This window comes from Penicillium vulpinum, assembly GCF_028829585.1.
Source record: "Penicillium vulpinum strain IBT 29486 chromosome Unknown utg000003l_segment0_segment0, whole genome shotgun sequence".
Classification (NCBI taxonomy): Eukaryota; Fungi; Ascomycota; class Eurotiomycetes; order Eurotiales; family Aspergillaceae; genus Penicillium; species Penicillium vulpinum.
Window position 1 is genome coordinate 1393234 of NW_026643243.1, and position 24469 is coordinate 1417702.

A 24469-nucleotide genomic window follows, 5' to 3' on the forward strand; every position below is an offset into this window, starting at 1 on the left:
TCTACATCCATTCTAGTAACCCTTTTCTGTTCAATTTACTTTAGCTAGTAGTTATAGGATTTCCTTCAAGCTTTGGGTACAAACTTAAAAAAAAAACCTTAACTCAACGGTCTTCTCGGGCCTACTTATGTTCGGTCTTTTATCACACATGTAATTATTATTGTCATTTCACTCAAGATATCCGACATTCGTTCCATATTAAACATTATCCCATACATCCCATACATCCCATAAACCGAAGCGCTGTTTCCATGCACATTCCAAGTCATAACTAGGCGCCAGCAAATGGGAACCGTAGTTCTATATCAAAAATCCCAGCATAATGGCCTGGAGATCTCAAGCCGCCACTTTATGGATCTTGAGCAAATGTTTCTTCTTGTTTGCCTCTCGTGCAAAGGACACGCCACATATTTCGCACGGGAATGAATGCCGGTTAACATGCTGCTCCTTTATATGGCGGTTCAGTGATCTCTTGGCCGAGAACGTGCGATTGTATTTGCATCCCGGCCAATCACATCGAAGAATGGTGTTTGGATTGCTAAAATAGTTGAATATTCTCAGTAAACTGGCGACCATCTGTTTTCATAGGAGACTTGGGGGTTGGTATCTCACTCTTGTCCACATCCCTGACGATGAACAGGGGGTCTTCCGTTAGTGTTGTTGGCATTGCCTATGACTCCTGACTGAGGAAGTTCCTGACAGTGTGCCCTCTGTATAACATGAGCCTCGAGAGGGGTGGCGCTCGTGATATGGTTCGTGGGGCCGAGAAATGCGGTCGGTATAGCCTGAGGGTTGTTGTTGTTGACAACATAATATGGTGTATCGTTCCTAGCCAAATGATTCGGCTGGGAATACAACCACGGAGAAGTCCACGTGGAGGCATCACCCGGACGAACAAGCGCTAGTTGCGGAAAAATGGAATCGGAAATCCCTTCCTGCTCAGCAGGAAATTCCAAACTATCCTGGTCGATATTTTGTGACGGCCACGCCATGTTGGGCTATCAACAGAAGGATAGACCCAAGTAAACACAGAGGAATGGAATGAGTCCGGGTTGGATTTCTGTACCATTTTGCCAGGGAAGAGGGATATCTGGATATTTATGGAAGTCAACGTGGTCAATTAAAAATTTCACCCAGATATGAACAGCAGAAAAAGAAAAAAAAAAACGAAATAAACATAACGGCCTGGGGCACTCGTATATATCGGAAGAGGTCTCGCCGGCGTGGCTGGTCCAACACCCGAGTGGACCAGTGCAATGCCTTCATATGGCATAGGCAACACTGAGTCAGGGATATGGAAATCTTAAGACACGGAGAATCAAGCAAAGAGAAGCGAGGTACTCTGAAGGTTTCCGCTCTGGACTGACCTCGCACTCGGTATAAAGTGATCAATCATCCTGCACAGTTTCACTTTTTCACTTTGCATTGCATGAGTGGGGACAGGAGAAAAAAGCCTTATGCAGGAACGAACATCAGTTGTTTTGGTTTCGGGTTTGATTTTTATGAAAAAATATATATACATATTTCTTTATGTATAAGTTTCGATTCTACTTTTTGCTACAAGTTTTTTTTTTGCTTGCATATTGAAGCTAATCAGTCAAGGGAGAAAAGATACTACCTTCAACAGGTAAAGACTATGGGAACTAAATAAAAGCCATTATTCCTGGGCCACGTGGTTAACAAAGACTAATACTAGTTTAATCTTCGATTAGAATCTGGGCGCTTTAGCGTGCGACGTGGAGGGATCGCCCAGTGGAATTCAGCCGCCGATCGACAAGAGACCCCAGCGGTGTGAAACAGTTTCGGAGTTTACTAACAATGCCAAACACCAGGGAGGATTAGGTATCTTCACGTAAAAAGAACATATGTGCAGCATATTATTATGGAGCGGGTCCGTTAATAGATTGGCTCGGGCCAACATCAGGTATTCCCTATTTCGACTCTATGCGTGAGAGGTGAAAAGACTAGGTGAAAAGCCCACTGGATAATTTCCACATTGCTAGGGTACTTTCAAGATTTGTGTCTGTACCAAGTAAAATACCACGTATTCTCAATCTTTATTGTTCCTTCTTCCTCACTAAACTATGATCTACTGCCCAAGTCAAGTCCTGAATGCCTTAGCCGGAAATTGTAAAGTTTGCATCGAACTGCCTTTAAACTACTAACTATACTGCATTCGAGATTCGGGAGATTTCATCCTATCGGATCCATTGAAAAACGGAATTTGAGGGTTGGGGATCCTCAAAGATCAACAATGCCGGATGACATTTTCAAGCGAATCAAAGGTAGGCTATTTGACTGTCCAATCCATCTGTGGACTCGGACCTCTTCTCCCCTTAGCTGTGTGGCCCCCAATCTTGTTTCATTTTCTTTCGGTTAGCTTATTGTTCTTTTCCCCTTTCTGGACTCAGTCCAGCATTTCCAGGTACACCGCTCATTAATCCTCGAAGGAGGTGTTATCCACATCTAGGGTGATGAAACTATAAATGTATCTTTGGTAATAAATTCTTTTATATAAGATATATACTTCCATTACATTCAGTGGGTCTTGGAAAACTTGGAATTTATTCTATCTTTTAACTAACTCGCCCAGATTAGCATCAAGGACTGTTGCAGATAAACCACTGTGCCCTACCGTTCTCGAGAAAAAACAACAAAAAAAAAGACAGAGATCCCTGTCATCTCGTTGTCCTCTCGTTCTCCCATTCTCGCTTCCTCCTCTCACTGCATCTCTTACTCTCTCTCTCTCTCTCTCTCGCTGCCTCTCTCGCCGCCTCCTCTCACCGTTATTGTTTCACCGTCTTCCTCTCACTTCCTCCTCTCACTACCTCATCTCATTGCCTTTCTCTCGTCGCCTTCTCGCATAGCCCCTCACTACCCCTCTCGCCGTTATCCTCTCACCGTCTTTCTCTTGCTGTTCTCTCACTGCTTCCTCTTATCATTCTGCTCTCCTCAACCTCCTCTCACTGTATACTCTCACTGCATGCCTTCACTGCATCTTCTTGAGAGTATCACGCCACATGGATACCATGAATTTTACTTCATGTGCCACCGAATACAATTGTATTGAGCATATGCACGATGACGTGCCTAATTTCTCAACCATAGTGCTAAAGAACTCGTCCCCGACCGCCATGTTTTTAAAACGTCCCATCATCGTTACGAATGCCGATTGCATTCTAATATAGATATTTCAAATCAAAACAACACATCACTCTTGTATCCCACACGCTCAAGTATACTGGATTCGTCATGCGACCAACAACCCATCGACCGCATTGAAATATAAAATCTCGGTGCGAGAGACGCTACAACAGTTATCCTCTTGCATGAGGCTAAAATCTACGATAAACGACCCCTTTCCCTCTAGTGAGCGGAGTAGGTAGGTCAGAGTCTACATAGGTGTCACTGAGTAAGATCTACAAGGAGCCCCCTGGTGAGCGGGTCACATAAAATAACAACAACGTCTGATCGACAGCTTCTATAGACAGAATTTTGCAATCCAACATTTTGCAAAAAGATTCATTATAATTTCTGTGCGATAAGAACCAAACATTGACATAGCTGTGTGCATTCTCCCATATCTTGCGTATACCTCATGTATCCAAATTTGCAAATGTTCTATGGTGCTGTTGCTGGAAATAATAATCCCCAGCCCTATCGCCGCGCCGTTTCTGTAGACAACCCCAATTATAGCGTCAGCTGTTGCAAACCCAGATTCCATGTTTGACATAGATCTCAATGCCCCATTTCCAAACCCCAGCAGCTCGTCCATTAGCCTTGAGTCCGAATCCCGTGAACCTTCAGCTGGTGGTCAGCGAGGTGAGATTTTCGGACATATCCCTTGTTACATCCCATAATCAGGCAAGGGAATGCTCGCCGGGAACCATGCTGCTCATCCTGATGGCGCTTTAGTGATCCCTTGACGGTGAACGTGCCGGTGTATTTGCACCCCGGGATATCACATCGAAGAGCAGTGGATGGGTTACTAAAATAGTTCAATATTCTCAGTTAGCCAGTGTCTCTCTTTTCCCGTTAGACTAGGGGTAGACGACTCACGCTTGTTCATCTCCGTGGCCAGGACGATAGTGCATTTCAACGTTGGAGAAGTCATTGGTCATGGCTCCTGGAGTAGCGACTCCTGAGTAGGGAGACCCCGCCAATGGCGGTGTCTGCCCAAACGCGGAACCCATGGTAGAGGGGGCATAGCTGGGATAACCCGCAGACCCGTGAAATTCTGCAGCTAAGGCCCCATAGCCGTTGTTGTTGACAGCATGATACTGTGTGGTGTTCTGATCCGGCGGGTAATGGGTGGACGGAAATGCCGGAATGAATTGTTCACCAAGCGGCGACAACAATCCCCCGTACGCGTTGTATCCAGGTTGAGATACAGGAGCCATGGATGCCTCTGCAACAGCGGGAGTCCAATGAGGAATCAACTGTTGGTGATACATCGTTTGGGGATGCATGGGAGACGAAGTGTCATTCAAATCCAGCTCCTGGAAGCAGTCCGGAACTTCATCTCGCCACTGCGCCATGGCCAAGTCTTAACGGTAGTTTAGAGATAGTAAAAGCGGGAAAAAAAGAAGGATATTGATTGAAGGAGTGTGGATCGGGCTTAGGTATTCTCAAGAAAAAGATGAAGGGAGATTTGTATCATCTTTTATAAACCCAGTTGACCCAAAAACTGTTCGATGTAAACAGAAAGAGCGACGTGGGTAGCACCTGGGCAGTGTAGTCGAATATACCCAGAATCTGGTGTAGGAGAATATGCCCAGGGTACGGGTATAGATATGTCACCGAGGTGACTGAAACACCTAAGGTCAACGGGTTTAGCATCTGAACGAGAGATAGAAGGGAAATTACTATTTAAATATCGACAGCGGCTCATCTTCGTTGGTATACTCTTTGCATCGAGCACCCTCGAACGCCGATCATCACGACCCATCTTCATCGCACATTCACATGATCTTCGGCAACCAAAACCCCGGGTTTTCTCGATGCGTTGTCGATACCTAGGTGTGTGGATATCCAATGCGAGGGCGTTGAGATCAAATTGGTTGGGGTTTAGATTGTAGAGAGATTAGTGTAGTCTGGAAGCAGAAGGAAGTTTATTTTGAGTGGAATCAGGGGTATATATCTAGATATCTATCAAGTTAGATATCTAGATATGCATAATATATATTAAACTGTTATTTTCTCTGGTGGCTTTTTCTTTTTCTTTTCTGGACCTAGCGTCGGACAATCCCCGAGAGACCTCCGTTCAGGTCTTATGCCTGTTTTTATTGGTGCTTGGCTCGTGGATTTTTCATGGGTTTATAATTGCTTCTTTGGGTTCCACCAAGCCTGTCTGACCTGTCGAATGAAGCCCTGGGGTAGTAGGTTATCCCCAAATCGGATTAATCAATTTCAAGTGTAAATTTTAATGTTGTACGGAGTATATGGATCTAGAATGTGTTGGTCGCTTGTGGATCCTAGATCTTCTGGTGAAGCTTCGATCAACTTACATGCATCCATTTACTTCAAGGGGATATCGGCAAATCGTCGGAATAAAGGTTTATGTGAAGGAAGTGATGACGTGTAGAGAAACACAGCCCTGGGGGCCCCTGTACCCGAAAACGCCGTGCAAGTAAACAGACTTTCGGCGTTTCTTACCGGGACTAGGCACCTGCCAAAATGCCAAAAGAAAACATCGTACAAACTAGGAAGGACCCGAATCGTGAAGGGAGGTTGTATAACTTCATCGTGCGGATACATAGGTGGCTTACTAGTACGCTTGTGTCCATATATCTTCCATCTCCACGCTATATTTACGGTCACCATGTTGTATATTCTGTTTAATTTGCAAGCGATCTCTTGGCAAATTACATCACCCTTTGCACGCTAACGGATATGTCCGTTTTCCGTATAGGGTGCAGGGGCTAGGTATGTTGGTGTGCAGAGACCGTGGCCGAGAGCGGGATCAGACTCAAGAGATTGTCACGACTTTCCTGAGGCGCAACGGTCTGTGCATCTACTCCCAGCAGTTCTTCCTCGCGCCCCTTCATTTTACTCCATGTCCAGATGGGGTAAGAAGTACCCACATCGTCATCAACCCGGATCTACTCCGTACTAAGTAACAATCTATCATAGACAACCAGTAAATCAATGAATACATAAATTAAATCATCGAACAAAACAATTATGCAGGTTAGCCAGTTAATGGGGCACTGATTTGACCTGAAAAAACCTGCTAAATAATCAATTGCCGTCCATTGAAATTGTTGAGATCTCTCCGGGTCCACCAGATCTAACCCGCACGCGCCTTGGTCGTCGATAGTCGCCCTAGCCTTCTCTTCCCCGCCTCTTTTTTTTTTATCTAATATTCAACGCCATTTGACCTGTCTGGGATGTTCTACTCCGACTAGATCTTGACCCGCTTTCCACATGACCTTTTTCCTTCGCCCGAATTATTCCCCATTCACCCACGGAGTAGACAGCCCCGGATATCGAGTATCGAAAACTATCCATAAATATTTATCGAATTTATTAAGTACCCTATTTATTATTAGATACCGGTAGAAGAGCCTGGGCTTTTGGGTAAAAAGGTGGGAAATATGGTACACCCGTTGGGGGTGACATTCAGATAATTTAGGGATGAGCTGTTTCAAACAAGCTCTCTATATATGATTCTTGCCCTTAAAGGGGAGTTTTTAGGCGAGTCCCAAGGAAGAAAAAAGATGAGGCAAAGGATAGAGACCTGCCTAGGTGAGTTGCTCATGGCGGCTATTACCTTTCAACAGGCGCAGCCGGCGTAAGGAGAGTGGCTCGGCTTTGGGTGGAGGGGGGCGATACGATGGAGTGTTTAAAGGTGTCTAAGCATTTTACAGTTGCACTAGTGGATAGAATGTACTGACAGATTGATACTATCTGACTATTGGTGATAAATTTATTGTGCTTTGGCTGCGAAGGTCTGATTTATATATCTGTATCCATTATCCCCAAACTGCTATAAAGAGTGTCATATATATCGCACATATTCAAGGTATCCAAAGATGCAAATACCTAAACATCCCATGCTCCTGCTTCTGGAAATTCGCAGCCTATTCGCCGTGCTGTTTCCATGTACAAACCTATGTACATATTGTAGTGGGGAACATCGTCCCTTACTACTATCGAGCCTGCCTCCCCTCTCTTCCAAGGTTTATTTCGGAGTTTCATTAGGTTATGATTAAGAGACGGAGAGTAGAAGTACATGGGTAGCCAGTAGATGCAGATTGAGAAAGACAGTATAAGTCCACAGGTGGCCAGTAGATGCAGATTGAGAAAGACAGTATAAGTTCATGGGTGGCCAGTAGATGCAGATTGAGAAAGTCATGCCCCCTAAACCTCTGAATTGACCCCCTGGGGAGTACCCCCAGTCCTCTCTGTATGCTAGTAGGGTATGGTGCTCAATTGTGAGCGCTGAATCGACCTGTGTGTCTGAGAGCACACGGCTTTGAGTGTTTCCCTCTTCAATATGTCATCATAAACACAGCCCATGTAAACCCGGGTGCTATGTCTAGCATAGACCTGAATGCCCCCCCAGATAGATAGAACATTCACTCCTCACCTTCTTGGTCATCATTCTTCTCATCATCCATCACTCGCTCAATTCAGCACATGGTTTCTTTCCATCAAGAATTCGCCTTAAGCCGGTCTCCCATGAGCCCGTATGCCGTGAGCCTTTAGCTGGTGGTCGGCCAGGGTAGAATTTCGGGCATAGATCTTGTCACATCCAGAAACCTTGCAAGGAAATGACAGTCGGGCAGTATGCTGTTCCTTCCCATGGCGTTTGAGTGATCCCTTAGTTGTAAACGTCCCAGGGGATGTGCATCCCGGCCAATCACATCGATAGGTAGATGGGTTACTAAAATATTTGAATGTCGATTAGTAAACTATTGGCTCTCATTGCCTGTTAGAGGTTGGGGATGGCTCACCTTTCTTTATGGCTGCTGCCGGTAGGCTGGGACCGTCCATGGCCGGTGATGTCATTGCTTATGATGCGGGGAGGATCCTGCCCAGCTGATGCCTGCCCACGCGATGAGCGCTGCAAGGCTGTAGCTAGGGACCAATAGTCATGGTTGTTCATAGCGACATTCCGTGTGGTGCTTTGATTTGGCTGGTGGTCGGTGAAGCCATTGCTTGCGGCGCCTATAGGGATAGGCTGCTGGCAAGCTAATGCCTGCCCACGGGAAGGACCTAGGAGGGAGGAGGTGCGGCTCATGTACTCCCCAGAGACCTGGAGGGCTCCAGCTACCGCCCGAGAGCCATGGTTGTTGACAGCTGGAGTGGAAGGCCCCTGCCAAGGCGATGTATCTCCATGCGAAGAGGCCAGGAGGGAGGGGGTGCGGCTCATGGGCTCCCCAGGGCTCTGAAGAGCTCCAGCTAACGCCCGAGAGCCATGATTGTTCAAACTCGGGGTGGAAGGTCCCGCCCAAGGCGACGCCTTTCCATGCGGAGAAGCTAGGAGGGAGGGGGTGCGGCTCATGTACTCCCCAGAGCCCTGGAGCCCTCCAGCTACCGCCCGGGAGCCATGGTTGTTCAAACTCGGGGTGGAAGGCCCCGCCCAAGGCGACGCATGTCCATGTGGAGAAGCTAGGAGGGAGGGGGTGCGGCTCATGTACTCCCCGGAGCTCTGGAGAGCTCCAGCTACTACCCGAGGGGTAGGGTTGATGAAAGCCGGGCTGGGAGGCCCCGCCCAAGGCGACGCCTGTCCATGCGGAGAAGCTAGGAGGGAGGGGGTGCGGCTCATATACTCCCCAGAGCTCTGGAGAGCTCCAGCTACTACCCGAGGGGTATGGTAGTTGACAGCAAAATTCTGTGTGGTGCCCTGATTTGGCTGGTGGTTGGTTGGTGGGAGAGCAATCAGAGGGATGGTATGGCTGAGATGGCTCGTAGGGCCACCAAAGCGTGTAGGTAGGGGCGGGCAGTGATTGTGGTTGATCTCAGCATAATACTGTGTGATGTTCGGATCCAGCTGATCATGCATCAGCGGAAAAGGCATAGGAGGAGCGGCATGAGTGAGATAATGTGCAGGGTCACCAAAGGGTATAGCTATGGCCCGATGGCCATTGTCGACAAGAACATACTGTGTGACGTTTTGATTCGTCCAGTTATGTCTCGACGGAGATGCTGGCCTGAATTGTTCACCAACCAGCTCCAATGGTTCCCTGTACCGATTGTATCCAAGTTGATCTGCAGGAGGCATGTGTGTCTCTGCAACAGTGAGAGGTAGGAGAGAATTTCCTGGTTGGGGATAAACAGGATCAAAAGCATTCGAATCCAACCCAATGCGAAGGGGATGTATGGTATCGTCCAGCTCGGGTTCATCTGGTGAGGACGGCATGACTAGCTATCGGCGGGATAAAGAATAAATAGGACTAAAAAATGGTAAGAAGAATAATCTTGATTCAAGAAGTGTGGACTGTTTTCACGTGTGTATCTTCGTATTTTGTAAAGGAAAACAGAAGCTCATCCTTTTAAACAATAGATGTCTCTGGGGGGGTACTCAGCCAAATTCAATCTAGCCCACAGCCCCATAATGGGTACCAGTCGACGTGTATATCTGAACCCATAAGGCAAGTATATATGTATTGCCAAGGCAATACCAGACTTGGACAGTACCAATAATACCAGAGGCATGACGGAGTGTGGGTGAATTTGGTGAAATTCAAAGAGAGAGCAGTTAATTGCCAACACACTCTCGTAGGGGAATTATTGCTCTTATGTTCCATCAGGAACAGGCCTGTGCACGGGGGCGTCAACCTATTATTAATCTTATTCATCTTATTAATCTGTTCAGATTGTGTTCGGATTGGAGGTCCCCATGCCCAAATTATGGACTGCATGATTAGCGTATAAAAAAAAAAAAAAAGAAAAGGGGAAATTACCTACCAAATGATAAAAACGATACAATGGATTTTGTATTCATAGAATATTTTTTATTATCATTCTTCTGATATCTCGGCTTGCTTTAATTGTGGCTCGATTCAGAAAATGGCATCTGTAGATACTATACAAAATATGCATTCGCCATAATCAGGTCCTTTTATTTAAGAAGCATCCCTCCTCCAGCCATATAGAGCTGACGATACCTTCAAATAGCTTGGTAGCTACGAAGCACTTTAACCCCGGTTAATGTGTTTCCGAATATGGATCATTTGCCACCTTTCTTCGAAGCTTCCTTCGCTCATGTCGGGTATACCCTATAAGTCTACCAGCTTAGCACTGGCTTAGTACATATATGTATTTACAGCCGGAGCCTATTACCGAAATGCGAACCGGTTGCCTTGAATAAATGTTCTTTGCCGCTATTGATTCTTCTTCCCCTTTGCAACCGTGAAACGCTCAGGCAAAGGGATTGTACAGCTATAGCAGCTAATGCCAGCCTTCGAAGCCTTGTTATTCTTTACTTCTGCCTGTTAAAAGAAGTTCATGGGCTCTATGCGATCTGTGTAGCCTTGATTGAGTGTAGTAGGGGGCTCGGGAATAAACACTGGAATCTCCATGGTTCCAACCTTGAGTTAGGGTTTACTTTTGTTTTTAAGAAAAAAAGATTTAATTTGGAATCTGGTCCAAGTTGTAACGTCCACGTTATACTATACGATACGGAGTAGAATTGAAAGGAGCCGCAGTGGAAGTCAGCTGAAAGCTCGAGACGTAAGATTGGGAGAAAAATACAAGATATAGGAGATTACGAGCGGACTATCGATTAATTGAGGCGTAGAAAATTTCCGAAAAGACCCGAACCGCCCAGCCAGTAATCCTCCCTCCCTCCTGCCTTCCCTCCTACCGATTTCTAGAATAGGAAAGCGGTACTAGTGGGATATGCCAAGGTGTGGGGGTACCTCGGTCTGGTGGCAGTGCAGATCAGTGTCCGTGCGCGTTAGAACGTGACTGAGAGGTATGTAGGTACGCAGTATGACGCACAGGCATTATGCACATCGTAAATTAGTCACATGATGAAGCCGAAGAGGAAATTTTTGAAATTCATGGATCGTTGCTGGGACTTGAATGCCACACCTAAAATCCGACCAGTTGCCGTTTGAAAAAAAAAAAAGGGGTGTACATATGATGAAGGCCCGCGAGTGAGCGTTGACAATGAAAACAGCTTGTGAGATATGGAAGAGGTCACTGACAGCTCTAGGGAACCGTGGAATGTGACGGATTGTCAAAAAAAGGTGGATTTGGATACCTAAGATCATGGATTCGGCTCGACTTAGGAGCTGTAAGTGGCTTAGCCCGCATGATAAATCACGTGACATGAGCAAAGGGCTGACACGGAGTACTGCGTTTTCGTTGATAAGATCCAGAACACCACTACGTGATTCTTCGTAGCCTATCCCACTACAATAAAGAAACAAAGGACCTGAGAGGGCCCGTGCTTCTTGCTGATGGGAGTGTTCAACTGAGGGGATCCAACCTTGAAACCTCTTCTCCACAGTCGATCTACATAGCTTACTTGTGGCTCCACTGTGGCGACTGCGTGGCTGCGCAAACTGCAATCCTCCGGGGAAAAAAAAACAATGTATAAGCTAGACATTGTTATCGAGGCTGGATAAAAACATCCACCTGCAGTACATCATCACTATCACTATCACTATGGGGAACTCTATCTGAAGTACGGAGTAGACGGTTAATACATAATACTTAATTATAATCAAACCTCTGAATCAGTTACAATTCATTAATTTCTGTACAATATATATACCTTGCAGACTGGATTAAGTTCTAGCCTATTTCTCCGCCTCCCACGTACCTATCCGAACCCATTCAACGTGTCTCTGATTCGTTTGTTCCAATTGAATTGTGACTCTTTATTTGCCCGAATCCCGGGGATTCCTTCTATCGTATGTCCCAACAGCATCGCATCACCTCCAAGGCCCCATCGCCCATACAACCCATTGCATTATACCGAATTACTATACAAAACATATTGGCGGTACACCCAGATCGTGGCTGTATTCTCCACTTGCCTATCCTATCAAGTAGCCCTAATACACTGAAACCTATGCGCAGATACCCGTTGATTTTGCTAGGTGCTTGATTCATTCTTGGGTATTTGTTGATATGGAGTTCTTTTGGGTGACATCACTATATCTGATACAAGGTGGGAGAAATATGGTGCATCCGTTGGATGTAAGCGATGCTCGGAGAAAGGGGGAAAGAAGTCGAATATAATAAGCTGACCGGTAGTTCGTTTTTGTATGCACATAAATTCTGGGCAGAGTGATAGGGATGATCTTTCAAAATAGAGTCAGAGGAATAAGCATGGCACCTTGGGAGTTTTCCGCTTCCAGTTTTTCCTTCCCTTTTTTCGAAATTTCTAATTTTAAATATGAAATTGTTTGTTGTCGTTTTGCTGCAAAATTCAGATTTAATATTATTATGCAGCAACATTACAAGCAAGAGCTTGCTTAGGTGGGCCACCTCTGTGGGAATTGCGCGGAAGTTGGGACAAATCATTGCTATCCAGATAAAATAATCTAGGTTGGGTATCCTGGCTTTTATAAATCCATCACATTGCGCCGAATTGCTTGAAAACAGAAGCAAAACTCCGTCCCATGATGTCATCCCCAAAACGCCTTGATGGGAGCGGTATGAAATCCAAAAAAAAAAGAATTAAATGGAAGCAAGAGCAACATGAAAATTACTTGAGTCTCGAATACAACGATTGCAGAATAACATATTATGCCCGCCAGCCCTGCACGAAATCGTGCAAGCGATCAATGACAACACCGAAGATGGCATTAACGCTGTCTGCGATAAGTTGTTCAAAGTGACGGATGGCTTCTTCCTCGGTCATTTCAAGATGGAAGCGTTCCTTCACTTTGAGGACGGCTTTATCAGGCTCCACGCGAATATCAGGGATATTGGCATCCACCATCAAACTGAAGAGATTCAGAATCAGATTGGCAGATTTGCGGAGCGTTGTGTAAGCAGTATAGCAGTACTGCTTGAATTGCAGATAGTGTGGCGAGGTTGTGCCACCCATGCCTTCAACCATTTCCTTGCAAAGTTTCATCATGGGTGCAAAGGGCTTTGGATCACGACCGAGGATGAATCCAAAGTCAGCGTGGAAGAAGTGGCCATCTGGTGCTAGAAGCAGATTTTCAAGATGTCGGTCGCCAACTCCGAGGAGGTACGTGATGACGCAGTACCCAGCACATGATTTGATATATGTATCCATTGTTTCTTTGCGGACGCCGAGAGGCTCATTGTCATCTGGGTTATTGGCTTGTAGATAGGCGAGGATAGATTTGTACTTGGCAGATGCCGCAGAGAGAGAAATTGAGGGAATGAACTGTACAGCGCCAGCGGTAGCGCTGGTGGCAAGAATTCGATAAGGAGTCAATTTTAGATCAAGATTCTCCTTCTGCAAAAGGCGGTCCATCAAGATGATAATCTGTATAACCAGTTGGTCCTGGCGAAGGTCATCGCCGACTTTGAACAGCATCGGATAGCGCCTGCCTTCAGAAGTCTTGAATGTGATAAGCAAAGGGGAAAGAGTGGACTTGAAGACGTTCGAATCCTCGGGGTATAATCCAACGACCGAAACATCGGGATTCAAAGGTAAGGGCAGCGGTGGATCTATGTTGATCAGGTCGTTATCAGGGTCCCGGAGATATTTTTTCAGCATCTCAATCTTGCCGACTCTGTTTTCACGCGCGAAGCGTACATCTTTAGCTATTTTGGAGAGCACGGCCACCATTTCACCTTGATGCAATAGTGTCTTTCTATGCTCAGGATGAAGCTTCTCCAGTTCAAGCATAAAGTAGTATTCAACCCGTGCAAAGAGCCGACGCTGAATTGCGTCGGCGTCATCGAATTCGACCATGAGATACCAATGTAGATAGTTGCCGAGTTTGAAATTATTAGCCGCACGTGAAATCAGGAAATGTGCAAGCGAGGACTCCTGCGGAGCTGCATCAGGTTGATTATCTGGGGTTGCATCATATTTTAGAGCCTGCACCAATTGAAGGAGATATAGAAGCAACTCCTCGTCGTCTGCCTTCCGCAGTGTTTCCACGGCATACGAACGGACAGCAGGATTATCAAAGGTAGGACCTAGGATCTCCAGAGCGTCATCGACATCAATCTCGGTCCATTTAGGGAACATTTCAATAGCTTGCCGTGCTTCTCCAACATCCCGCCAATTGACTGATTTGACGAATTTTGTCAATGCCTTCTTCTCACGTGTAAGATGATACCTGAAACGCCACACAAGATCCTTCTCTTCAGCAGTGAGGTCTTGCGTCGGTTCGTAGGAGATAATCATATTGAGATCATCCCTGATCTTTGGGTTGGGCTTCAGGTCGCGATCCATGATGCCAGTCCGATGGCTTCGGATCAAACGGCGGTGCTTGTCCTCACAGGGGTTTCCAATTTGCCCAACCTCCGGATCATAAATTTGAATAATATTATGGGGATCAGCGTGTGAAATTCCAGGTCCAAATTGTACCTCCGGGACTGGTTTGAGCGTCGCATTGGGATGGGAAGGGGCATTTTGGGGCCAAGAGGAAATTGGTGGAGGAGGATACTCGTGATCGGCCCACACAACAGGGTGATCAAATCGTGGAAATTCAACGTAAAGGTTGAAATACTCATCTTCGAGGCTCTCTTCATCAGAGCTATCATCCTGGTCTTTGCCGCGTTTCGGATCTTTTTGCAGGGCTGCATCAAGTTCAAGGGAACGCTTTTGAGCCGCTTCATCTGCATTCAACTTCAGCTTCTCCAATTCGCGAAAGAGCAACTGATCCATCCACTCAACACGTGGGATCTCGCCCATTTCGTGCTTCTTGATCAAGACTTCAACCCGTTCCAGTTCCGCCTCTTCAGGTGACTGTTGTGAAGGATCACGAGTATTCGGTTTACGACGCTTGGGTGGTAAAACGGATGGAGTGAGGGTTGTAGCGGAACCGTCTGCATCCTTGTGTAAATAAACTCTGCACTTTTGTCTACCCATCTTCAATTTTCCGTCTTCGTCGAACAAGGAGATTGTGGTTCCACCGAATGGGATGTGCGTATTCCTATCGGGAGCGAGTGGAGACATATCAACGATGGTGATTGCCAGCTGGGCATTACGCTCTACATCCTTGATGGACATTGGCATCTCCAGCCATTCATTCCATACTCGAGCGGTTTTGAAGGCCTTGTATTTGGTCTTCATTGGCACGCCCAATGGCTTCGACTCCGACCATATCTGAGCGGTCACGTAGAGATCAGAGTTAGGGTCTTGAATGGAGGCAATATGCCGTAGCTCGGCGTTTCCATCAAGAGCTGTGCATGGGATCGGCTTCTGCTTTCCCTCTAATGAGCCACTGTAGACGTGTCAAAATTGGAAGAACCTCAATTCTCAGAAATGAAGAACATACATCTTGACGCGTATAGGTATGTCCACTTGAGTGGTTACGGCAAAGGTGAAGGCTTCCATCTCTTTCCCCCGTTTGGAGAGAGCAACATGTCGCTGCGTCATGGCCGATAAGCGACGCGGGGACATCGTGAGGTCACGTGCAATATCTACGCGACGCGACAAAGCATTCGCGATCATTAACGCATCTTTTCTCTTTTTTTTTCAAAGAGCAGTGTATTTTGAGGTATACTCTTTGTTTAAGTCGAGATACAGAGTGTTGTTATTTGATTAGTTGTCCCCTTTTTCTTTGTTAAATCTTCTTTGTTGCAATTCTCATCTCATCTCGCACTAACAAGTCATCGAGTATGGCCCATCTCATTCACACACACCTGGACGAAGTAAACACCCCAGGTCCCCGCCCAATATCATCAACACCATCACCAGACGCATTTACTTCCGATAAAGAAAATCGTCAGCGGGGAATCAATAAGAGAACTACAACTGCGATGCCACCGCGTTCACAGAGTAAAAGACGGCGACTGGCCGACCGCCCCCCGAATGCCCAGTCTGCGAAATCCACTCAGTCTTCTCGTTCCGCACACTCTGCTCGGTCTGCTCAGTCTATGCGATCTGCGCAGTCGCAAGCATCATCTCAACGAACCAGCAGCGACACACGATACTATGATCCTGACCAGGATCCGGAAGAACGGAGAAGTGTACGAAGAGGTCTGCGAGATCTGGGCAGGGAACTGAACGGTAAGTTGCTTCATCTGATCCTGAGACTCAAGTGATGATGCCCTAATAGGTTTCATATAGACACACGAGGGGAGCTCATGCAGCCTGGAAACGATGGTATCCTCAACATCGTCGAACAAGCGAATCAATTCTACGCCAAAGTGAAGCAGACCGCCGATGCCACGCTGGACTCGCGCATTCTGGTCAACACCGCCGATTTAACACATAAGAAAGCTACCCAGCTCGCTCTCGGTGACACCTCTGCCGGTATCGATGTAGACGAGTTTGTATCTAGGTGTGTATCGTTCATGCGTCGCGGACCAAACAATGCGACAGCTTCAACAAACGGGACACAGGGACGCCGAGGGCACCCTGGTCGAAGCCAAAGAGATCCCGATGGCAGTGATGAAGATGATGGCGATGCGATGAACTGGGATACACTTGGCCGATCGGCCTGCTTCCCTAGCAATGCTCGTCCGGCTGTGTCTGGATGGTTGCTTGGGCCGTTATCAGTACAGAAGCGTACGCGCCAAACGACGCAGCGAAGAGTAGCAGAGCGTATTGATCCGACGCAAGCCGTCGCGCCCCGAGAAATGGCGCAGCACGATCTTGGCCAGCAGGACAGCACAAACCTGACCCAGATCTGTTCGGAGATCAATAAGCTGCTCGCCAATAACCAGCGTGAACGTCAGGAGGAGGCCGAGAAAGAACTTGAACTCCAAACAAATCTCACCCCAGCGCAAGCGCAAGAAATCATGGATAAGCACAGCGTGGCGGACGATGGGGGAATCCCCTTGTTTCGCTTCTGCATCAACCCTAGGTCTTTTGGGCAAAGCGTGGAGAACTTATTCTACGTGAGTTTTCTTGTGCGAGACGGCACAGTGGGTGTATCAGTGGATAGTCGCGACTTGCCGACCCTGCGTGAGTATTCTTGAATATGACTGATTGATAAAGTGCTAATAGTTTGACAGATGCGTCTGCGCCATTCGCCCCCAGTGAAGCCCAAAAAAAGGGCGTGCAAAAACACCAGGCAGTCTTTAGCCTGGACCACGAGACGTGGCACGAAATTATCGACGTTTTTAACATTAAGGATTCCATCATCCCCCACCGTGAAGAGAAACAGCAAGAGACTGGCACAAGTTGGTATGCCTAAGCTTGTTCCGAAGACACGGTTCCACGAGTCGACGTGTGTTTTGCAAGATACCCCTTGATCTTTTTTGGCCTGCATTACTAGGCCAATTCAATAATTTATGCTTGTGCGGTGAACATGCCAGTCATACCCTATTCTGCCACATACTCAAGATATCAGAATAGAAAACTGCCAAAACAATGAGCTACTTGTAGTTTTCGGATATAACGAATACTTACATTTTTCACAATGAAATACCATCGGTACTTCAATTAATCCACTATAATAACACCGAAGTTACCTCCCTGGTGAAACTCGTCAATTCACTATTCTCCAATACAAAACTCCCGAGGTCTGTTCCAACATGAGAAGGTCTCATGGATGGCTTCCAAGGTCCACGGGTCCAGGGGTTACCCCGGCCCTGGGGCCCCGGGCGTATATCCAGGCTGACTCAGCAATTTGGTCCAATTAAAATATCCCGCTTTCGATCCCCACCCTTTAAAAGAGAATAGCGAGCCTTCCTCTCAGAGTAAAATTTAGGCAATTATGAGTTTTTTATACAAATATACGAGGCTTTTAAAGGTGGAGAAGCTATAATAACATTGACAAATATGCTCGTCTCTATGCCCTCAGACAGCGACCACTCGTCGATCATGATCCCGGCGTTGCAGATGAAACCGTCAATCCTGTCGAAGTCCACTGTTAATTGCTTTACAAAGCTCTGAACGGACGCGTGGGTTGACATGTCTACATATCGTACCTTTGTGAATGTCAATATATGGAGGATGGTCCTCAAGATATTGCAATAGACATACCTGCACAACTCCCTTGCGGCCAGTTGTCTTCTCAATGTTGCTTTCGGCAGCTTCTCCCGAATTAAGGTTCCTCACGGCCAACACAACGCATTTGGCTGATGCGGCAACCAGGTGTCGCGCCGTCTCGAGGGCCAGGCCGCCGTTGCCACCCGTAATGACATAGCTTTTCCCAAAGCATGTATTCTCATCTACCATAATCGGTAGAGTTCGGTACTGCTCGGCAGTCAAACGTATCATCACCATCTTGCGAACTGGATTTGATGTGTGTTCTACTTAAGGGGTTGTTGTATAGGTCTGGTCTAGGTGACGTGGGTAGGGGAATGGACACTGTATCTGAGCTTCAATGGAACAACTGGAGATGGATGAAAACTGGGGGTATCTGATCACACGATGTAAGAAGAAGAGAGAACCAAAGTTTTCTCAGGGGGCGACCTCCTATGTTGTATATGCTTTATATAGTAGTTTCGAGCGATGTCACCACAATGCAGCACCCTTTGTAAGTGTCCTAGCCAATCTCATGTTGGCGTCTTCTTTTGGATCTCCATGGCGAGAGCTTCACGCCGGACTACCCCCACAATGACCCACTTACTCATGTCTAGCCAGTCTGATATTGGCATCTTCTTTCAGACTAGCGCACGGCTGATGACCGCCAAGATCCATAACTAGGAATATTTATGGATACGACCTCTACGGAGTATGTACTAGTAATCAGAAACTATGATGCTTATGAAAAGGCCCACTATTTCTAGTCTGATCAATCAGATATTGTTTGCCCTTTTGGGATGTTCCCGCCCCGTAACTCGGGCCGCTCTGATTTTATTTTCAACATTGCCCGATGCAATGGCGATGGCCCATGAGCTTGAGTAAGAAGTATGCAAGATAATGATTTTGCAAACTCAGTTATGATATCAAGTTTTGTCGGAACAACTTAAGCCTCAGTTTTGTTGAAATACACTAACATCCTAACCGTCGCATACATGGCCGTAACATCATCAGTAACTACTTCAAGGCACGCGCCCTCTCCTCTTCTCAAATACTGCAGGAATCTTCTTTATATATGTGCCCATCTTCAGCAAGTCGTTCTGCACATCCTAGTCATTGCCAGAAATAACGTCACACATATCCTCCCCGCATTTTAAGTGTCTGCCACCCAGCCATTCGCACATTCGCTGGTCAGGTAGACGAGTCCCTCGCTTGCTAGTTCTAGTTGATCAACCTTCTACTCAATTATCATTCCTCTGCACTCGATCTCATTTCACTTACTCAGATTCACCGATTGCTGCATGCCTTTCGCCCCATAGTGACCTGACTGTAGCGAATAAGCTAGTAGCCCCTTATTCCTGTAATCCAGCATAAAACCTTCAGAGAGATGCCGGTCAGCCGATTAAGACAAATTATGCGTTGTGGATATGGACTGGGAAAACGGCAATTCTGAAATAACATTGACAATGGTCCTTTCAGTTCCCTTCAGTAGGAACGGCAACAGAGCGCGAATGACAACAAATGAATATTTGACGCTGACCTTCAACGCCTTCCACCCCACGTCGATACTATTTTTTTTCTATAGTTCCTCCCTGTAGATTAAATATAGAGATACGTTGTGTCGCTTTGATGCGAATGTCGACATGTCCCAGTCTCGAGTGGACCTCAAGAAGCTCGGTGTCGATACTAGTAGGCTCGCCAAGTTTAAGAAGAAAGGAAAACAGCTCCGGTGCTGGCATTGAAGCTTCTACAGCAGTCTGGGATGCTCTTTCAACAGTGTCTGAAGCACATGAGCTGTTTATCATGGCAATGCGCTAGGCTCCGGCTGCAGCAAATGCGACGGCGGCGGCCTGACCAAGACCCTGAGTCGCGCTCAAAATAACCACAGTTCTGCCGGCACATGGTGGTATGTATGGTTGTTCTGGGACCCATCTCCCTATTTCCCTCGAGACTTCTTGTGGATATTGAGAAATAGAGAATTTGGGTCTCAAAGATTGACTGTTCGACATTTCCCCTACCTACTCCGTAGATAGTGAAAAATTGCTCTAGTGGCGTAAACTTGACCATCTCATACCCGAAAACCCAATTCTTAATGTGGTTCACGTGCAAGCTTAGGTACCCCCTGACAGCCCTTGGATGAATAGTTTAAATGGAGATAAAATAAAAAAAGTTTTCTGCGATAAACTGTGTGTGCAAAGTGGCACATTGAGAATCACTGATATTCGCCATGCCGTATATATATTTATAGATCTCCGGCAATGTCGAGTATAATCTAGCTGCTCAGGTGATATCCCTAGATTTGTCAGTACGCCTGGGGGCCCCGGGCCGAGGCCACCCAAAATGATGATAAATCCGGCGGGCGAGATCTAAAGCGGAGGGGCATAAGCTAGCTACGTCATCTTCTGGCCACTTTCTTTCCTAAAGGAACCTCCAACTCACTCATCAAATATTTTACGATTGAATTTCTGTCCGGCAAATTAATGTGTGAGCTTCGCGATATATCTGCAGCTCCAAGGAACATCAACTGAGACATCCAACGTCAGGAATCAAAGTTCTGAACTCAACAAGCACAACAAAACAGAAGAAGATAGGGAAGCCACCAAAATGCCACAGCTCTTTCCAAAGAACCCTTCTGCGACCATGGTAATTCGCCATGTGACTCCAGAGATAGTGACCATGAGTCTACCATTTTCGCGATTCGGACGCCTGCAATTCGGCGGGCGAGGGACGCTGGGTGAGTGCAGAACCTTAGAGCCAACCCACCAGGCGCATGCCACCTCGGGGGACAGGAGATAATATGCAGTCATTTCAAGCCCATAGAGACCCTTGTTTATGATCTAGTGCTAACTCTTCTTACATATTACAGTCAAGCTTGCCACCGGCTCCCTCGCAGTATTCTCACCCGTGAGCCTAACGCCCGAAGTCCGCGAGACAGTTGAGTCCCTCGGCGGAAACGTCAAATACATCACGGCGCCAGATATTGAACACCATCTCCACCTCACCCCATGGAAGGAGGCATATCCGCAAGCAGAGATTCTGGCACCAGAGGGTCTCTATGAGAAGCGGCAATCGAACCCGGAGTTCCAGGACACCCCATTCAAGCACATATTCAAGGAGGATGATCAATTACCGCGGTCGATTTCGAAGGAGTTCGATGCTGAGTTTGACAGCGAGTATGTGTATGCCCACGGATCACGCGAGCTGGTGTTTTTGCATAAGCCCACGCGCACGGTCATCGAGGCGGATCTGCTCTTCAACCTTCCCGCCAAGGAGCAGTACTCCCAGAGTTCCGAGGCACCGACTAATTTCTTGACAAAGCTTATTATGCCGCTGATGTCCACCAAGCCGCCGGCTACATGGCAGAGACGGTTTGCGTGGTATATTCTCTCGTCGCAGGATCGGGCAGCATTCACTGAGTCTATGAAAAGGATTGATGAGTGGGACTTCGATCGCTTAATTCCTTGCCATGGTGATACCATCGAAACTGGTTCCAAGGGGATATTCCGCGATGTGATGGCATGGCACTTGGAACAGAAGAATACGTAGTCTTCCCGTCCTGTTGAGACTATTGTAAGAATTTATTTTTACTCGGAGTTGCGGGTGGGAGGAGGTCTTTGTGCATCGCATGTAATTTCTTTTTTTTGGGGACATGGCAGGCAGCATGATTTTAGATTTGATCTTCTTTCTTGGCTTTACCAATGTGGATATAGACTCGTTATTGCGGCCATTACTATTCATAGTATCGACTCTCATTATTAGTTCAAAGGGTAAACTCCGCATCGCCTGCATATTTCCGGGCTCTTCCTCCGTGTAGTATTCCGTACATTTCCATGCCTCCTATGTCTGATTCTGCTAGATTCTGCTATATCTCCACTTTTCAGGTGTGAAATACTAGTATTTCTGAAGTTCTATTATAATTAACAGAACAATACCAAATCCTCATTACAGATATAAAAATAAATCCAAGCTTGTCAAGTCCCGGTCGCCCCACGTCATAGGGCTGAGAGAATAGCAAGGGTCATATGACTCAAATTAAACATGATGTCAGTGTTTACCAAGGGTGTACTTGAAAGGTCCCTTCACTTCAAACCGGATTCCCCTATCCATAAATGGTAGCCGATGAAATAAACAACCTACAACGTCTGTCCAGAAAACACGCACTTGTCAGACAACAATGATCGCCCTAAGTGGAGACCCAACCCAAATTGATTAAACCAGAGCTATCACCAATAGTCGATGAGATCGGCAGTTAACTCGTAACTCAAAGACCAAGCCACTGAAGTATATCACACAGCACAGAAGAACCCGTATTCCACCCCAACACATCGTCTCGATACATTTTTCTTACAGGGAGGCTGGGTCTGGGGAAGACAGGGATAATAATACATATGGAGGCAACAGTGCTTGTATCCGAATTCTAGGGCTATGCAGTACCTGTACTCACTTATTCTTGACAGTTCATAGGCCTACTCCTTGCTCCGATCGGGTGTTGAGGAGTATTCAGCCACAGTCCACATCAGCGGTCAGTCCGCCACGAAAAGTCGATCTCTTACCCATCCAAGCCTGGAAAATGGGTTGGGCACGTTTTATTCACAATACACTTTGACCAATAATGACCTCGGTTTGTTGGAAAGAACTCGCTGTACATACAACTGATCTGATGACATCAGTAGGCTTGGCCTTCCTCTATTGGTCGGCTCTAATGCAAGCTGTGCTGTGTTTTGGGTCCTTTTTAATTCAATTTTGCTTTTTTATCGGTATTATTGGGTTTTCACATTCGATCCTTGCTTTAAAGACATATTGTCGCTCGCTTCCGGAGTTTGCCTGTCTGTGCAACCTAACATGTTATATAGCTTTTTGCTTCCCCCAGTTTATAAACCCCCTCCCATGCTACATCTTCTCACACAAGCTTGACATATTATCCACCTACACAATCACACCCTTGAAATTTATTGAAATAGCTCATTGATTTGACAATACCTTTACAATGCCTGTCATTTCACGCCTTGCGTCTATTATTCTACGCATTGCGGAGATTGCCTTTGCAGCTGTGAGTAACCCCAGATCTGTACCAACTTATACAGCACATCTGACCCTCTGGTAGGTCGTCGCAGGTGTTATTGGACATTATCTTGCCCAGGTCAACAATAGCAGCCCAGATGTTGACTGGTCGCCCCAGGCGCGATGGATTTACACTGAAGTAATTGCTGGCCTATCGATATTACTGGGCCTCATATGGCTGATCCCGTTCTCATCGGGATTCTTCTCCTGGCCGAGTATGTGCTAGATATACTACATGGTAAAGATATAACAATGCTTACTGAAATCTAGTGGATATAATCATTTCGCTTGCTTGGTTCGCTGCGTTCGGTGTACTCGTCGACACTCTCCACCGCTTGCCCTGCGGCAGCATCTGGTCCTGGCGCTTTAGCGGGGATCATATGTGTGGCCGGTGGAAGGCAGCAGAGGCCTTCAGCTTCCTTTCTGCTATCGTCTGGCTTGTTTCTGCCATCGTGGTATGTGATGAGATTATCTAATCTATATGTGGATACGTACTAATCAGCCTCCAGGGGATCTGGTTTACCTTCCGCGTTCGTGACAGCACCAACGATGGAGTGTGAGTGACACCTTTGAATGACACAGTCTTTGTTTATTGGTACTGACACACTGAACAGTCGCCGCCGCTGGGGTCGCTCCGCTGTCTAGATAATGACATAGAACCGTCAACTGTTTTTAGCAGATATCAACACCAGCACTCTATCATGCATGACCGAGTATATGCACGCGTCTTACATCTTGCGCTCAACACCGTACCAGTAATATTGATCTTTTGATGGCTTTCTTCCTTTTTTGTCTTGCTGTTTTCCTATCGTGTTCTCCTCCAGGTTTGGAGGCCAACGAATTACGACTTACGTTGATACCCTTGGCGGAATAATATTCTGGTTGTTTTTTTTTGCAATTTAGCTCTTGGTTTTGCTGTAAAGTCACTTATTTTGAATCTATGATGGTTTACTTGGACATCATTGTCTATGGTTACGCAAGCTTGTGCCGTGATTATTACACCAGTTAGGTATGGATATTGCAAGGGCTCTCAAACGCTTTTTTACATCAAAAGCCTCGTCTAGCTTCCACCACCCGGCCTGAACAACAAAGAAATGTCAACAAGCCCATTATGTTCTTGATCTCCTGATGCTCTTTATTTCCTTTCCAGCCTTTGTTCTCATTCTTATCTTTTGTTCGTATATTTCTTTACCCATAGTAATAACCTCATCATTGTGGAAGCTGCAGTGCAGAAATAATATATATAGGCTAGGTCAAACCATCGTACAATATCTAGTCACCATCATAGAATATCTCATCGAGCCCGAACAGCTCTTGACACTCAACTTTTGCTAGCCTCCTAGTTAGAGGTTCATCTTCCCTGACCTTCGTCAC

General features: G+C 46.4%; 9 protein-coding genes across 9 annotated transcripts; 3 read left to right on the top strand and 6 right to left on the bottom strand.

Moving 5' to 3' along the window:
- Positions 1–336: 336 nt before the first annotated feature.
- N7479_005632 (uncharacterized protein) lies at positions 337–992 on the bottom strand (the record flags this gene model as incomplete). Its single annotated transcript, XM_057253328.1, has 2 exons — positions 337–538; positions 613–992. 2 exons carry the CDS (start codon positions 990–992, stop codon positions 337–339), a joined length of 582 nt encoding a protein of 193 aa, XP_057107190.1.
- A 2782-nt stretch (positions 993–3774) lies between these two features.
- Positions 3775–4538, bottom strand: N7479_005633 (uncharacterized protein; the record flags this gene model as incomplete). The annotated part of the gene is made up of 2 exons (XM_057253329.1): positions 3775–3988; positions 4060–4538. The coding sequence occupies 2 exons, from the start codon at positions 4536–4538 to the stop codon at positions 3775–3777; spliced, it is 693 nt and encodes a 230-aa protein (XP_057107191.1).
- A 3416-nt stretch (positions 4539–7954) lies between these two features.
- On the bottom strand, positions 7955–9367 carry N7479_005634 (uncharacterized protein; the record flags this gene model as incomplete). Its single annotated transcript, XM_057253330.1, has 1 exon — positions 7955–9367. One exon carries the CDS (start codon positions 9365–9367, stop codon positions 7955–7957), a length of 1413 nt encoding a protein of 470 aa, XP_057107192.1.
- A 3342-nt stretch (positions 9368–12709) lies between these two features.
- Positions 12710–15520, bottom strand: N7479_005635 (phosphatidylinositol 3-kinase VPS34; the record flags this gene model as incomplete). Its single annotated transcript, XM_057253331.1, has 2 exons — positions 12710–15341; positions 15396–15520. The coding sequence occupies 2 exons, from the start codon at positions 15518–15520 to the stop codon at positions 12710–12712; spliced, it is 2757 nt and encodes a 918-aa protein (XP_057107193.1).
- Positions 15521–15738: 218 nt separating this feature from the next.
- On the top strand, positions 15739–17261 carry N7479_005636 (non-structural maintenance of chromosomes element 4 family protein; the record flags this gene model as incomplete). Its single annotated transcript, XM_057253332.1, has 3 exons — positions 15739–16129; positions 16190–17029; positions 17080–17261. 3 exons carry the CDS (start codon positions 15739–15741, stop codon positions 17259–17261), a joined length of 1413 nt encoding a protein of 470 aa, XP_057107194.1.
- A 627-nt stretch (positions 17262–17888) lies between these two features.
- N7479_005637 (uncharacterized protein) lies at positions 17889–18295 on the bottom strand (the record flags this gene model as incomplete). Its single annotated transcript, XM_057253333.1, has 2 exons — positions 17889–17936; positions 18053–18295. 2 exons carry the CDS (start codon positions 18293–18295, stop codon positions 17889–17891), a joined length of 291 nt encoding a protein of 96 aa, XP_057107195.1.
- Positions 18296–19436: 1141 nt separating this feature from the next.
- On the bottom strand, positions 19437–19936 carry N7479_005638 (uncharacterized protein; the record flags this gene model as incomplete). The annotated part of the gene is made up of 3 exons (XM_057253334.1): positions 19437–19602; positions 19722–19728; positions 19810–19936. The coding sequence occupies 3 exons, from the start codon at positions 19934–19936 to the stop codon at positions 19437–19439; spliced, it is 300 nt and encodes a 99-aa protein (XP_057107196.1).
- Positions 19937–20638: 702 nt separating this feature from the next.
- Positions 20639–21580, top strand: N7479_005639 (uncharacterized protein; the record flags this gene model as incomplete). The annotated part of the gene is made up of 2 exons (XM_057253335.1): positions 20639–20768; positions 20901–21580. The coding sequence occupies 2 exons, from the start codon at positions 20639–20641 to the stop codon at positions 21578–21580; spliced, it is 810 nt and encodes a 269-aa protein (XP_057107197.1).
- A 1441-nt stretch (positions 21581–23021) lies between these two features.
- N7479_005640 (MARVEL domain-containing protein) lies at positions 23022–23740 on the top strand (the record flags this gene model as incomplete). Its single annotated transcript, XM_057253336.1, has 5 exons — positions 23022–23084; positions 23139–23310; positions 23366–23550; positions 23605–23651; positions 23710–23740. The coding sequence occupies 5 exons, from the start codon at positions 23022–23024 to the stop codon at positions 23738–23740; spliced, it is 498 nt and encodes a 165-aa protein (XP_057107198.1).
- Positions 23741–24469: the final 729 nt, after the last annotated feature.